Below are 14980 nucleotides of genomic sequence, written 5' to 3'. Positions count from 1 at the left end.
GGAATCTTGTTAGATTCGTCTCGATTTTTAATTTATAAATATGTAATTTTTAATTTTTTTTTTGTAATATATAACTTGAAATATATTAGTCACAATATTGCATTGAAAAATGTGCAAAATGCAAATATGACAAACATTTAAAAATAGAGGGAGTATTGTTATTATATTGATTAATATTATTATATTATATTTACACTTTGTTTGGATAGTTAAGTAGAAGAGAAAGTGAGGGGGGGGGGGGGAAGAGAAAGATGGAACAAGGAGAAAAGGAAGGGGAAAGGTGAGTTTCATTTTCCTTTCAAATCTCTTCAATTTTGAAGGCAATATGCTTATTATAGAAAGGAATGGAAAAGGTGATGAGTTTCATTTTCCTCCTTTTCCTTCCCCCTTTCTTTATCCAATTAAGGAGACGGCCCCCTTCTTTTCTCTACACTCTCTTTCCTTCCATTTCCTTCAATTCTATCAAACTTATGTTAAATCTGTGCGATTCAAAGTTTTTTTGTGTAACATTTTGTATATTTTTTGTGATCTTTTGGTCTCTATAATTTTATAAAAGCAATTTTGATTAATTTCTTTTAAACAAATCTAAATTAAAAGTATTATCTCAGTCATTATAGATATATAAATACCAAAAATATTTTTGATAAAATAATTTTTATTTGAAATGTATAATTATTTTTTACGTAATTTCTAATGCACCTTCATTCGTTGATGACACTTAATTAATTTTGAAAATTAAAGATAATTTTTCTATTTAAATCCTCAATCACTTATTTTATTTTATTTTTATTTTTATGTTTTTTACATACGTGACAATTGAATTTGAATTTTCAATCCTTATTCATTAATTTTGCTCTTGTGGCGATTAAATTTTTTTTAATTCTAAAATAAAATGTAATCATATTTTTTATTGGTCGAAATATTATACTTGCTTATGTGGCGCGTTGAATGTTAAATCCTATCACTTACTAGTTTTGTGCCCGGACAATGCCCCGGGTTGTTAATAAATTTTAAGATATACTTTTATGCTTGAATGTTAAATCCTATCACATACTGAGTACTTTATAAAAGGCATATAACCCGTTTTGATAATGTAGGATATTTATACATATGATATCATTGATTGTTACAATAATGTACTTTTAATAGATAACTATGTTATTTCACTTTAATTTGCTGCTCAAGAAATCTGCTACTTAAGAATTAATAATCACTTGAATATAATTATATTTGTAAGACAATCATACATCACTATTTTAATAGTAATTTTGGATCTAAAAGCTACCAAAAACAATATAGAAATCGTAATATAAAAGAAAGATACAAAATTTAATGAATCGACTCACCAGACATCGAAAAATATGAAATATATTAAAACAATAAAAACATGCGAGAGAAAATTATTTGATGATGTATATAAACCAATAACGAGCTTCAACCATCAGCAACCATGTTAATGGACCAACTAAACCAAAAGCTTAAGCTGATGGTTGAAGCCTGTGATTGGTTTATATATTTTGTCATTATTAAAAGGAAAAATTGCCCAGCATAATCTAACCTTTGCCTCGTCTGCCCAAAATAATCTCACATTTCGATTATTTTTTAATATTCAGACCTTTATACCCAATCCGCTCCTAATGGTTCCAAGTGACAGGTTACCTAATCAATAGGTAAAAATATAATTTTGTTTAAAGTACACGTATCATCATTTAATTTGTCTAAAATTTTAAATTAAAAATAATTGAATTAAAAAAAAAAAAACCCCGGCAGCACCCAGCCACTCCCTCCCCCAGCACCAGCCACCGTGAGAATGTGAGATCGGAGGTTTCGTCGACGTCGTCGCTATTTTTGGGTGGTCTGGGAAGCTGAAATCAGGGTGAGGGAAGGTGAGGGAGGCCAAAATTGGGGAGGGGGAAGGTAAGGGAGGTCGAAATCGAGTCGCGAGAAGAGGATTGAGGCCGGAATCGGGATGGGGAAGGGAAAATGTGCCAAAATCGAGATAGGGGAAGGGGAAGGGGCCAGGATCGGGATCGGGACGGAGACGGGTGATGGTTTTATGGCTCGTCTGTGCTTTAAACGCTGCCTGGGTTTTCGTGGGGAAGGGAAGGGGGTCAGGCGCGATGCCGGCGACGGCGCTAGTGCTGGCGCTTGGGTTAGGGGTCTGGGTAGCTGAAGCCATGGGGCAGGGAAGTTAGGTGGCGGGGAAGGAGATTGATTTTTTTTTTTCTCTTTAAAAAACTTTAACTTTTATTAAAATTTATTTTATTTTATCTTTATTTATTTGACAAATCACAGGCCGACACGTGTCAGGTAACTTGTTATAACAAGTTACATACCGATTGAGACCATTTTGAGCGGATTGATATCAATGGTTGGATTATTAAAAAAATAATCAAAGGGTAGGATTATTTTGGGCGGATGAGGCAAAGGTCGGATTACTCTGGGAAAATTTTCCTTATTAAAAATGTAAAAGGAAAATTTTCCTTATTAAAAATGTAAAAGGTAATTTAAGCATTGAGCGGATTGATATCAAAGATCGAATTATTAGATCAAATGGGCATCCATCGCATTAAGCATTGAATAATTTGTAGGTAATTTAAGCATACAAAATTTGATAACGCAATATTTTCTATATAATTGACATATTGAGTGTATAGATTATTTCTTACACATTTTTTACATCTAAATAACATATTTTTCAATAATATACTATTTTAATATATATATATTTTTTTTATTTATTGATATTATTTTTGGATCAAAATTACACAAAAACAAAAACAAAAGACATACTTCAATAATTATAGCTATTTATTATCCATATATTCATCCATAAAATAATATTGATATCGGCACCAAATACTACACATTTTACTTCATATGAAAAAAAATTCAGCCAAGCCCCTTTTAAAGCGAAAAAATAATTATTATTACATTTTTTTCATTCTCTATCCTTTTAACTATCCACTTATTTATGGATAAATTTGCATACGTTTATTAACTAATTAATTATATATAAAGAGATTAGATCATGCGCCTATCTTGCTTCATGCTGGAAGAAGAGCAAAAAATAGACAGAAAAAGCGGGTTTTCAGATTTGAGGCGTATTGTTTATCCAATCCTGATTGTGGTGATGTGGTTCGAGCTGCATGGAACGAAGGTGTGAATGTTCCGATTCAGGGTAAGATTGAGTCTTGTGCTGCCGCGCTGGGCCGATGGGCGAACAATACATTTGGGAGTCTCAAACAAAAAATTAAAAAATCAGAGGCCGAGTTGAAAGAGGTGCAACAAGGGAACATGGATGGTTCGAAGCTAGAGAGGTGCAAACAAATTTCAGAAAAGCTTGACAAATTGCATCTTCTTGAGGAGTCATATTGGCATGCGCGTGCTAGGACTAATGAACTGCGTGATGGTGACAAAAATACCTCTTATTTCCATCACAAAGCTTCGTCTCGGAGAAAAAGAAATTTTATAGAGGGGCTTGAGGACAGTTTGGGACACTGGGTCCAAGATGCGCAGGGAATTCAGGGCATAATTACAGATTATTTTTCTAGCCTTTATGCTTCGGAGGGGACAACGAATATTGAATCAGCCCTTGCTGGGGTACATTGTGTTGTTTCGGATAGTATGAATGAGGCACTTACCCAGGAGCCTAATATGGAGGAGGTTCGCAGAGCCCTTTTTGACATGCACCCAAACAAAGCTTCGGGAATAGATGGTATGCATGCTCTCTTTTATCAGAAATTCTGGCATATTTTGTGTAATGACATTGTTAGCTTTATAACTAGTTGGTGGAATGGTCAAACTGATATTTCGGATATAAGTAATACTTGCATTGTTCTTATTCCGAAATGTTCTGTGCCCCGCAAGATGACTGAATTTCGTCCAATTAGTTTATGCAATGTTATATACAAAATTATCACGAAGATGCTTGCAAACCGTCTAAAACCTTTCCTCACCAATATTATATCCCCGGAACAAAATGCTTTCATCCCTGGTAGACTGATAACAGATAATGCATTGATTGCTTTTGAGGTTTTCCATGCAATGAAGAGGAGGGGGGAAGGGAGATATGGCTCTGTGGCGTTAAAGTTAGATATGATGAAAGCATATGACCGTGTTGAGTGGAACTTTGTGGTTAGGGTGATGGAAAAAATGGGTTTCAGTAGTATGTGGTGTGGAAATGTTTTGGAGTGCTTATCTAGCTTTAATTTTAAAGTCAGAGCTAATGGAGGAACTTTTGGAAACATCATTCCCCAACGTGGGCTTCGACAGGGTGATCCTATTTCACCCTATTTATTTCTTTTGGTGGCCGATGCTTTTTCAAGGCTTATGCGGAAAGCTGTCAGTGATAATGTCATTCATGGAATCAAAATTTGTAATGGGGGTCCCCGCATTTCTCATCTGTTTTTTGCAGACGACGGTATGTTATTTGCCCGGGAAAATATGGTGGAATGCTCAAAAATTGTTGAGATTCTTAAAACGTACGAGGAGGCTTCGGGACAAAAAATTAATTTCTGTAAGTTTGAAGCTACTTTTAGTAGAAGAGTGTCTGTAGAAGTGAAGAATAACATTTGTAATCTACTGAGGGTGAAGGAAGTTGATAAACATGAGAAGTATTTGGGAATGTCGACGGTGGTTGGGAGGTCGAAAAAAGCCATTTTTGGATGCCTAAAGGAACGTATCTGGAAAAAATTGCAGGGGTGGAAAGAAAAATTTATGTCGAAGCCGGGCAAAGAAATCTTGATTAAAGCCGTAGCACAAGCGATCCCTACTTATCTGATGAGTATTTTTAAAATTCCGGATTGCATTATTGATGAAATTCATACTATTATTGTCCGATTTTGGTGGGGAAATGGGGATGATCGAAAGCTTCATTGGAAGAGTTGGGCCTCCCTTTGTATGCCAAAAAATAAAGGGGGGATGGGCTTTCGGGATCTAAAAATTTTTAACCTGGCTCTTCTTGCGAAACAAGGTTGGCGTCTTATGAAGGGGGGTGATACTTTATTGTTCCGGGTCTTAAAGGCAAAGTATTTCAAGCACTCTTCTTTTGTGGAGGCGAGGCGGGGTTTTGATCCGAGCTACACGTGGCGGAGTATATAGGGAGAAAAGGCTTTGTTGCTTGAGGGTTTGAGATGGCGGGTTGGTGATGGCGGAAATATTCGGGTATGGAAGGACAGTTGGATGCCTGATGGTCACAGTTGTACCTCTCCGTCCCCCCCCCCTCCGAATAGCCTCCATGATCTAGAGATAATGTTGGGTGACTTGATTAATCATGAGGTGGGACAGTGGGATAGAGGAGCTTAAATCTTCATATGCGTGCGGAGGACATCCCAAACATCCTCACAATTCCTTTGTCTCCTCATACTCCCGCTGATACTCAGTTTTGGGGCTTGACCAAGGATGGGAATTACACCTTTCGAACGGCCTACTGGCTGGGCATATATGGCAGTGGGTAGCCTGTTTTGGATGAAGCTTGGAGGATTGTGTGGTCTGTGAAGGGGCCTCCAAAACTCCAGCATTTTCTCTGCAGGGCCCTCGATAATTCCTTGGCTGTGAAGGTGGAATTGCATAAACGTCACATTGTTACGGACGTTGGTTGCCAGCAATGCTCTTTAGAGGAGGAGACCATCTCTCATGTGTTGTTTCGATGTACTGCTGCCAGGAAGATATGGTGTAATAGTCAATTTTGGGAGTTGATACGTGACAAAGGGGATGGCAGCTTTCGTGAGGTGTTTTTATATGTGGCTGAAAAGTTGGATGGCAATGAACTTTCGGTGTTTGCAGCGCTGGCTTGGGCTATTTGGACTAGTAGAAATAAAATCATCTATGCACATACTCCTTGCAATGCTGAAGCACTTGCTGCCAGCTTCGTGAAATACTTGCATGATTATAATGAGTATGCTTTGAAGGTCTTTTGTGGCAAGGCTGGCAACGTGGGGCCTTCTGTTTCAGCGTGGATGAAACCACCTCCTGGTGTGCTGAAGATCAATACGGATGCTGCTGTTTTCAGGTCAGGCGAGATAGGATTGGGTGTGGTAGGCAGGAATGATTAGGGTGAGGTAGTCTTCACTGCTTCAAGAAGATTACTGGGCCGCTGGGAGCCATCTGTGATTGAGGCAGCAGCTGTTTGCTTTGGGTTGGAGATGGCAGTGCAGCAAGGCTTCTCCAATGTTTGGATGTAATGTGATGCGTTGAGTGTGATACAAAAAATCAGAGGCAATTGCAAGGGCTACAGTTATGATTTTATTTTTATTGATCGTATTATGTCTTTATCTTCTGTTCTGTGTTCTTGTCTTTTTAGTCATGTTAAAAGGGGGGGAAACACGGTGGCACATTTGCTTGCTAGATCGTGCCAAACTGGAACTGTTGAGAATGTTTGTTTTGGACCATTCCGGAAGGCGTGATTAGGCTTGCGGAAATGGATATTGAGTAATATATTTTCCCCTCTTTGCCTCAAAAAAAAAAATTAATTATATATATAATGTTTATAATGCAGAAAAAATGCTTTGTGTTTTATTTAATTAATTAATTAATATATGTTCTAGAAAATTGAATAATTTTACCAGCATAAGATCAAATTTTCACATTTTAGTTAAAAAAAAATATGCACATTGAATTTTATTTTTAGACATTATTCCTTCTCATTCTAAGAATTTATACATATGAATCAAAAAAAGATTTATAAGGGAAGAACGAGAGCATGCTTACCAATAAAGATGGATCGCAGCTATGAAGATCGTAGCTAAAAAAATAATATTGAAATTACCAAGAAAGATGGATTGCAACTATGAAGATCGAGCGTAGCCGAGAAAATAAAATATTGAATTAACAACAACAACAACAACAACAATAATAACAAGTATTATTTGAATATAAAAAAATACCATGAATCACCGACATTTTGAAGGTATATATCGGTGTGAAATATCTTCTTTTAAGGATATATATGGTTATTATTCCATGTTGCTTGTTCTTTAGCGTAATTTTCAATTCTAGGGCTTGTTATTAAATGATGAAAGAGAGAATAGAAAGAAAGAAGATTGAAGATATTAAAAAAAATGGCGATTTAACTTTAAAAACTTTAGATTTTTTATTTCAGATTTGAGTAGAGAAAGGAGAAAAAAAGATAGGGGCAATGAAGTGATAAAAGCGGCGAAGAACTGTTCAAGTATATTAGGGTTAGGTTTTATCACATATATATATAGAATTGGGAAAAGCAAAATTGAAGTGTATGGGTTAGGCCCGAACTCAATTCTATGTAAGTTTAGAGTTAGACCTAAATCTTATTCGGAGTTTGAATATTTTTTTTTTTTTTTTTTTTTTGACTCATATATGACTTTTTTCTTCAAATCGGGTCAGATTTGGAGGTGATTATTAAGATAAAAACAACCTTAGTATCATTCTATTTTAAAGTTACGATTATCATCTCTCGTTCATATATATTAAGGAAAGTTCAAATATGCTTGATGGAAACATATTTATTTTTAGAGTGCACATACGATGACGTTGAAAGATTATATATTTATGAACCATTTCCCTTGTAAACTGATTGCAAATCACATTAAAATAATGAGGTATATATTCTATTAACATGTGTCACTTCGACCATCATGTTTTCCTAATACATAAAAATAAGTATCATTAACTAACATGATTTTAGACTCGGTCTTAATAAACATTTTCAACAAATCGCCCAACATTCGACATTGATAATAACAAATATATGAACAAACCAAACTAGGAATCATCCAAATCATGCTTAATTAGGCTTCAGCCAAACCTTAAATTATAAACTACTTTATAAGTAGGAAATTTATAATAATAGAGAAAGTAACTACTATTGACATGATTTTAGACACCTAATTGTGTTTCTTCCCGTCCCACACTCAGTAATTAATAACCTTTTACCGCCAGTTGGTCGCGTTACACATCGGAAGTAAGAATAGCGTAAACTCCTAGTCCATTTTTATTTTAATCTACCTAATCCAATTCATTCCTAATCCAAATTAAACATTCATTTAATACCTTTTCATAGCCCAAAATTCACATATAATAACCCAATTTTCTCTTTTCTTGACCATAGTTCAAACCGAGCAAATCTTATTTTCGTGGCCCATAACTTTAATTCAAATCTTTCTTGGTTGAATAACCCTTGAAATAGGCTTTCCAACAATATATAGTAAGCCAATTCTAATTTTAAACGAATGAGATAGGAGCCAAAATACTAAACTCGGCCGAAAACCAACACCCTTTCACTCAAACAACCATATCTTAAAATCTACAGTAGATTTTAACCTAATTCTAATTGGATTAAAAAGTAGACTTTTAAAGCTTTACAACGATATTGTTTGCATTATTTCGTGTTTGAGATCAAAAGTTATAGCCAAAATAAAAACTGCCTAAAATCTGCACCAGATGTTGATGTGGTGTGCCAACAATTATTCTTTCGTGGCAACAATATTTAATTTTTTGAGCAATTCGACCATATTATGAGTATTATTATCATAAAACCTAATTCGACACATCCCTTTTTAAGTAAATTGAAGTTCCTTTGTAATACATGGAGTTTTACTATTAAACATAAGCGTAAAAAGTTGAATTTCTAAGAGTTTGACAAATCTATCTTTTTTTTTATTACTATTTTTATTCTTATTTTTATTTTTATTACAATTACAATTATTATTCTTATTATTATCATTATTATTGTTGTTATTATTTCAGTTTAGTTTATAATTTCTTGAACTTATTAACAATTATTTATGATTAGCAATTTAAGGGACCGCATTCAAAATGTAAGTAATTTTAATTGTTTATTTTTTTATTTACTTAGCTAGTATCATGTTTAGGTTTATGCGTTGGATGTTTCAATTCCTATTAATGTTTATGATGTTGCTTCTAATATTTATGTCGTATGATTTATATTTTGATCACCCTTTTACATATTTGATTAAGAATATGTAATTGAATATCACACCTAATAAGATAATTTAAATAACCGGTTTAGGTTCTCTTTAAATCTTTTAGACTAAATAAGTGATCACGATACTTAAAAATAGTGTTTGCATTTGTTGGGTTTCGTAGTGTCCAACACTACGCGGAATGAAACCTCCCAAAATCCGCACACAAATTAAAGTAACTAAACATGCATATTAATTAACAATCACATAATTTATTAACAAGGAGAGAGAAAGAAGACGATCTTACCCTTGATGCATTCTTCGCTCTTTCTAAGAGCTCGTACTTGAAAGCGTTAAGCTCCACAAATGCGCAAGCCTCCAATGGCTCTCACCCTCGAGACCCGATCCGAACGACCCCTACCCGAAACCTTAGTCGGGGCTAGACCAAGAATACTTAGAATATTAGAATTAAGGTGTTCTCTTCTTGGAGATCCCTTAAAATTCACAACTCAAGTGTCCCTTTCCAATCCCAAATGATGGGTATTTATAGGGAAGGCAGCCTTGAATTCCAATCTCCCATCAATGTGGGAGAGTTGGTAATATTGCACTTTATTCAATTTATTTTAATTTAAAAATCAAATTGAAAATGCAAGTGAATCAACAAACGCCAAGAGTCAAGAGGTGAGCAAGGGGGTTATGTGAGGACCACAAGGGGGGACCAAACTCCCCTTGCTCCCCAAGCAATCCACCAAAAACCGGGTGCCCACCATGCATGAGCTGGCCACGCATGAGCTGGCTGGCAGCCTGCGTTGGCTGCCTTGCTGGCGCCTAGCTTCCTTGCTAGGCATGCCAGCCAGCCAGCCCGCATATGCATGCGCACAGCAAGCAAGCCACACACGCTATGCGGGCTGCTGCTGCTGTTGCGTTGCGTATGCTTGGCACTGCTTAGAAGCTGCTGCGTGTGGCCGGGTGCGAGGCCCAGCATGCTAGCACGTTAGCACGCATGGCCCGCCAGCTGCTAGCTTGCATGTGTCCAGGTGCACCAGCCCCGCAAGCATGCTCGGCCAACAAGCCTAGCATGCACATTTATGCTTGGCTTGCGGCATAGCCATGCGATGCGGTTGGTGCCCTATGCTAGCCTAGCACTCGCATGGCTGGACCAATGCGAGGCTATGACTTAGCTTGAACTTGTCGTTTGCTTGATTTCTCATCTTGTCGAATTCTAAATTCGACTTGACTTATGACGCTCGGTTTCGACAATCTAAGCTCGATATTCGACGTCTTTGTTCGTAATACTCTAATGACTCATCTAATCCTTCGAATTAATTCGTCGCCTCGGATCGGTTACTCGATTGGGGTGTGACCCGAAAGGTTCAGTCAAAATTAAGATGTAATATTAATTATACATTAATGTTACTGATCGGAAGCGGCCTCCAGCTAGGCATTCCGATCACTTGACCTCACTGAATAATTAGCTTTCTAATAATTCTGAACCCTCTATCAGAAGAATACACTTGTTGGAAGGACACCATTCCTTTCAATCTCCCACTTGTCCTTCCGCACAAGTGTGCAGTTAGTGTATAACTCATTTCCTATGTCACTCAATGTCTCTTCATGAACTATAAGGTAAGATTCTTCGTCATCCTTATTACGCGCAGAAGTGTTTCTCGATTTTCGAATTCGGTTGTCAATAAACAGATGATTTCTAAAATCCATCTATGCACGACCATGCATTTTACAGTCTCGCTCTTTGATAGGCCTTGTAAACAACAAAGACATGTTGCCTTTGTTAATAGGGGGACATTCCTAGTCTTCTATTGTTAGCTTCCCTTACTAAGAGGACCTAGCCATCCGAGTGTTGTCGTTATAATCCCCATTTACGGCAGACGTTTGACAACATCAAAACGGACTAGTACTCAAACAAGAGAACTTACAATACTCATGGTCAAGGAAGAAGGTTCCAATAGCTATAATGAGAAATATACTTATGACTATTTTAAGTCTCTTAAAGTATTCTCATAGGTCAATCCGGTATAGTTCCAAACCAGTACCTGTGCAAATGATTTATGACAATCATGTCCTTGTAGCACAAAAAACAGTACTATAAATCATACTACACACTAATCTCAAGTGCACATTAATCATCCATCATTTAAATGACCTTGATTAGGGATAATTTTCGATTGAAAAATTCAATGTTCACTTAACAGGTGTTTCTTTATCCAAGACATTGTCTTGATACCCTGTTTTGAATATTCTTAGAAATCGAATGGACTCATTATTTAATTCTAAACCACAATTAAATAGAAATGGAGTTATAATAATTTTGCAGAAGATTAAATTACTCCAAAATCGAATGGTTCAACATAGTGTTTTACATTAAAAACTCAAATTTAATTAAAACACAGGAACAGGGAAATCAAAGCCAATCTCCAACATGCCTGATTCCCATTGCCTCAACGTGCTTGTTGTGCTTCACTTGAGGCAAAGGTTTAGTGAGTGGATCGGCTACATTGTCGTTCGTTCCAATTTTACAAATTCCGATTTCACCCTCGGACTTCCATTCCCTTATCATGTGAAATCGCCTCTTGACATGTTTGACCTTTTGATGTTCCCTTGGCTCCCTGGCCTGAGCAATAGCTCCATTGTTATCACAATAGAGGTCTATCGAACCCTTGATGGAGGGTACAACATCAAGTTCACTAATGAACTTACGAATCCAAACTGCCTCCTTAGCTGCTTCTAAAGCTGCCAAGTATTCGGCTTCAGTTGTAGTACTGCAGTAGTGCTTTGCTTAGCACTCTTCCAACTAAACGCTCCTCTATTTAGACAGAATATGTACCCTGACTGCAACTTGGAGTCATCTTTGTCAGTCTGGAAGCTTGCGTCGGTACAACCTTCAACAACCAAATCATTACATCCACCATAGACCAGGAATTTATCCTTGTTCCTTTTCAGGTACTTTAGGATATTTTTGGTCACAGTCTAATGTGTCTCTCTTGGGTCTGATTGGTATCGGCTCGTAGCGCTCAAGGCATACGATACATCCGGCCTAGTACATATCATGGCATACATGATAGATCCAATAAGCGAAGCATATGGGATCTGATTCATCCTCTCTCGCTCATCAGGTGATTGTGGACACTGCTTCTTGCTGAGAGTTGTACCATGTGACATGAGTAGGTGCCCTCTTTTGGCCCCTTCCATGTTGAATCGTGCCAGTACCTTATCAATATAAGTAATTTGGCTCAATCCAATCATCCTTTTAGACGTATCCCGATAGATCTTGATGCCCAATATGTATTGTGCCTCTCCCAAGTCCTTCATTGAAAAACACTTTCCAAGCCAGGCCTTTACGTACTCTAACATTGTGATGATGTTTCCAATGAGCAATATGTCATCGACATATAAGACGAGGAATGCGATGTTTTTCCCACTGACCTTCTTGTAAGCACAAGATTCATCTGGATTCTTGATAAAACCAAACTTACTAATGGCTTCATCGAATCGCAGATTCCAACTTCCGCTTGCCTACTTTAATCCATAAATGGACTTCTTAAGCTTGCATACCTTCACAACATTGCTTGGATCAACAAAACCTTCCAGCTGTGTCATGTACATAGTTTCTTCCAAAATCCCCTTAAGGAAGGTGGTTTTGACATCCATTTGCCATATTTCATAATCATAATATGCGACAATTGCTAGGATAATTCGGACAGACTTAAGCATGGCGACTGGCGAAAAGGTTTCATCATAATCTACGCCGTGAATTTGCCTGTAACCTTTTGCCACCAATCTAGCTTTGTATATAGATACATTTTCATCTTTGTCGGTTTTCAACTTGAAAATCCATTTGCAATCGATAGGTGTGTAACCTTTGGGCAAATCAACCAAGTCCCGGACTTGATTTTCAAACAGGGAGTCCATCTCGGATTTCATGGCCTCTTGCCATTTTGTAGAGTCGAGGCTCGTCATAGCTTGTTTGTACGTCGCTGGCTCATCTCTATCCATAATTAGGATTTCTTGATCTTCGGTTAAGACAACACCGAGGTATCTATCTGGTTGAGATCTTGGTCGTTGCGACCTACGCAGGCTAATAGGTTGAGCATTTGTATTGTCGGTTTGACTTTGACAAATGTCAATAGCTGCTTCTAAAGCACTTTGATTGTCAGGTTGAATTTGTTGTGTTGCTCGTCCTCTTGAACTTCATTGAGTTCGATTTTCCTCCCACTTGTCATTCTGGAAAGGTGCTCCTTCTCCAAAAAGAAACCATCACGAGCAATAAACATTAAGCGAAAATTGCTAATCAGCACCAGTTCAAACCCCCATTTTGCATCGGTTTTGAACCGGTTCTGATTTGAGGGATGCCAAATCCCAAGACTTTTCGCACCGGTTCTTGATGTGAACTAGTGTGAAAAAGTCCCCAAAAATATTAAAAAAAAAACTTTTATCACCAGTTCTTGGTGTGAACCGGTGCGAAAAGTGGCCGAAAAAAAATTAAAAAAAAACTTTTAGCACCGGTTCTGTTTCAAAACCGATGCCAAAAATACCCCAAAAAAATAATACTTTTTTTTGCATTTTTTCACTTCAATTGATATATAAACACTAACATATATATAAAGTTACAATTTTTCATTAAAAAAGGCTGTAATATTACAATTTTCGTCCTAAAAAATAAAAAATAAAATAAAATTGCATTGAAATATGATATTATAAAATACAAAGATAATATTACTACGACCATGAATTTTAGTTAGTCCCCGAGCATCTATTTGGTTCCTTACATTAGAAACATCCAACCAACGACCTGCTGCTGCAGACATTGGAAAACAAAACAAAATTTCCTGCATTATGAGGGTCAAGTTCAACTAGTTGATTGGCTACTACTTCGGCCAGCTCAATATCACAATGCAATCTACATGCCTCAAGAAGTGCTCCCCAACATTCAGCATGGGCCTCAATTGGTAATGACTTAAGAAGATCATAGGCTGCTTCTAAGTGGCCAGATCGACCTAGAAGATCAATCATGCATGCATAATGGTCAGGCGAGGGGTTAATTGAATATTTACTCATCATATCAAATAAGCAGTAACCTTCCTCTAACAGTGCCGCATGGCTGCAGGCTGTCAGGATGACAGTGAAGGCCACATCATCAGGCGTTATTATAATAACTGCTCAGCTTTAACAATGTAAAATGCATAGGTTCATAGAATTAAGTTTCACTAATAAAGATATTTCTCAGGAAAAGAGCACTATTTGTACAAAGCTATCACGTCATCACATAAGGTGAAACAAAAAAAAAAAAAAAAAAAAAAAAAAAAAAAAAAAAAAAAAAATTAAAAACAACCTGATAAAACACCAACAGAAAAAATGACCTCAGAACATTGGCAAACTGACCAAAACTCATGATCTGGTCATTCTTTGTGCAAACTAAGGTTTGATAAAATCATATAGGATAAGAAGCGTAGGAAGTAATACCACATTTGTTTTGACCTCTAATGATCCTCATATAACCATTTTCTCCCCAACTTTCACCCCACGAATTCTTCAACACCCAATAATCAGTCCCATATGTATCAGTCCCATACCCGACTACAGTAACAGCATGATTAATGATTTACCATACCTATCAACAAAACGTACCAATCACATCTCATCACAAAATAGTATACACTGCGTATAAGGCAGATCATTTTCTTCATAATCCCACCCTCCAAATGCCGGCACATGATAATTCCAGGCCACCTATATTCTTGTTTGTTAACATCAAATTCAATATATTATTACCCTTAATCATCATTAATTTTTTGAATTAGAAGAGAAAAGAAAATAAGAGAAGACTTACATCCATTTTTTCTTTTGAAATTAAGAGAAAGAAAGAGGTTTTTGTTGGTGTGTTCCATTTTTTCTTTTGAAATTAAGAGAAAGAAAGATCGAGGAAATGAAAGAGAAAGAAAGAGGATTGACCGTTTTTTTTTTTTTTTTTTTTTTTTTTTTAATTTTTATTTAACAATAGATTTCGCATAGGTTCAAACCGAACCGGTGTGATTTACTCACTTTTTGCACCGATTTTGTTAAAA

The 14980-nt window shown here is 36.6% G+C and overlaps 1 protein-coding gene across 3 annotated transcripts; it reads right to left on the bottom strand.

Annotated features, from left to right (window-relative positions):
- Window positions 1-13523: 13523 nt before the first annotated feature.
- Window positions 13524-14776, bottom strand: LOC110733786 (putative pentatricopeptide repeat-containing protein At5g37570). Of its 3 annotated transcripts, none has more exons than XR_002513667.1 (2): window positions 14544-14776; window positions 13524-13912 (listed from the first exon to the last, which is right to left on the bottom strand). XR_002513667.1 is itself a non-coding variant. In XM_021913843.1 (2 exons), exons 1-2 carry the CDS (start codon window positions 14627-14629, stop codon window positions 13686-13688), a joined length of 441 nt encoding a protein of 146 aa, XP_021769535.1. In that variant the 5' UTR covers window positions 14630-14762; the 3' UTR covers window positions 13524-13685. The 3 variants fall into 3 exon arrangements, 2 of the variants coding, with proteins under 2 accessions (XP_021769535.1, XP_021769536.1); XM_021913843.1 differs by having other exon boundaries at window positions 13524-14023; window positions 14527-14762; XM_021913844.1 differs by having other exon boundaries at window positions 14527-14754.
- Between the last annotated feature and the right edge of the window lie 204 nt (window positions 14777-14980).

This window comes from Chenopodium quinoa, unplaced genomic scaffold (genome assembly GCF_001683475.1).
Source record: "Chenopodium quinoa cultivar QQ74 unplaced genomic scaffold, ASM168347v1, whole genome shotgun sequence".
Lineage (NCBI taxonomy): Eukaryota > Viridiplantae > Streptophyta > Magnoliopsida > Caryophyllales > Amaranthaceae > Chenopodium > Chenopodium quinoa.
The sequence above is the reverse complement of the archived record's forward strand: the minus strand, read 5'-3'. Positions and strand labels throughout refer to the sequence as shown.

What these genes read in the sequence shown, in the direction of transcription:
- LOC110733786 (XM_021913843.1), bottom strand. Translation starts at nt 14,629, where the DNA reads ATGTGCCGGCATTTGGAGGGTGGGATTATGAAGAAAATGATCTGCCTT. An exon ending in TTGGTACGTTTTGTTGATAG is followed by an intron (nt 14,024 to 14,526) that starts GTATGGTAAATC and finishes TCATCCTGACAG; the next exon opens with CCTGCAGCCATGCGGCACTG.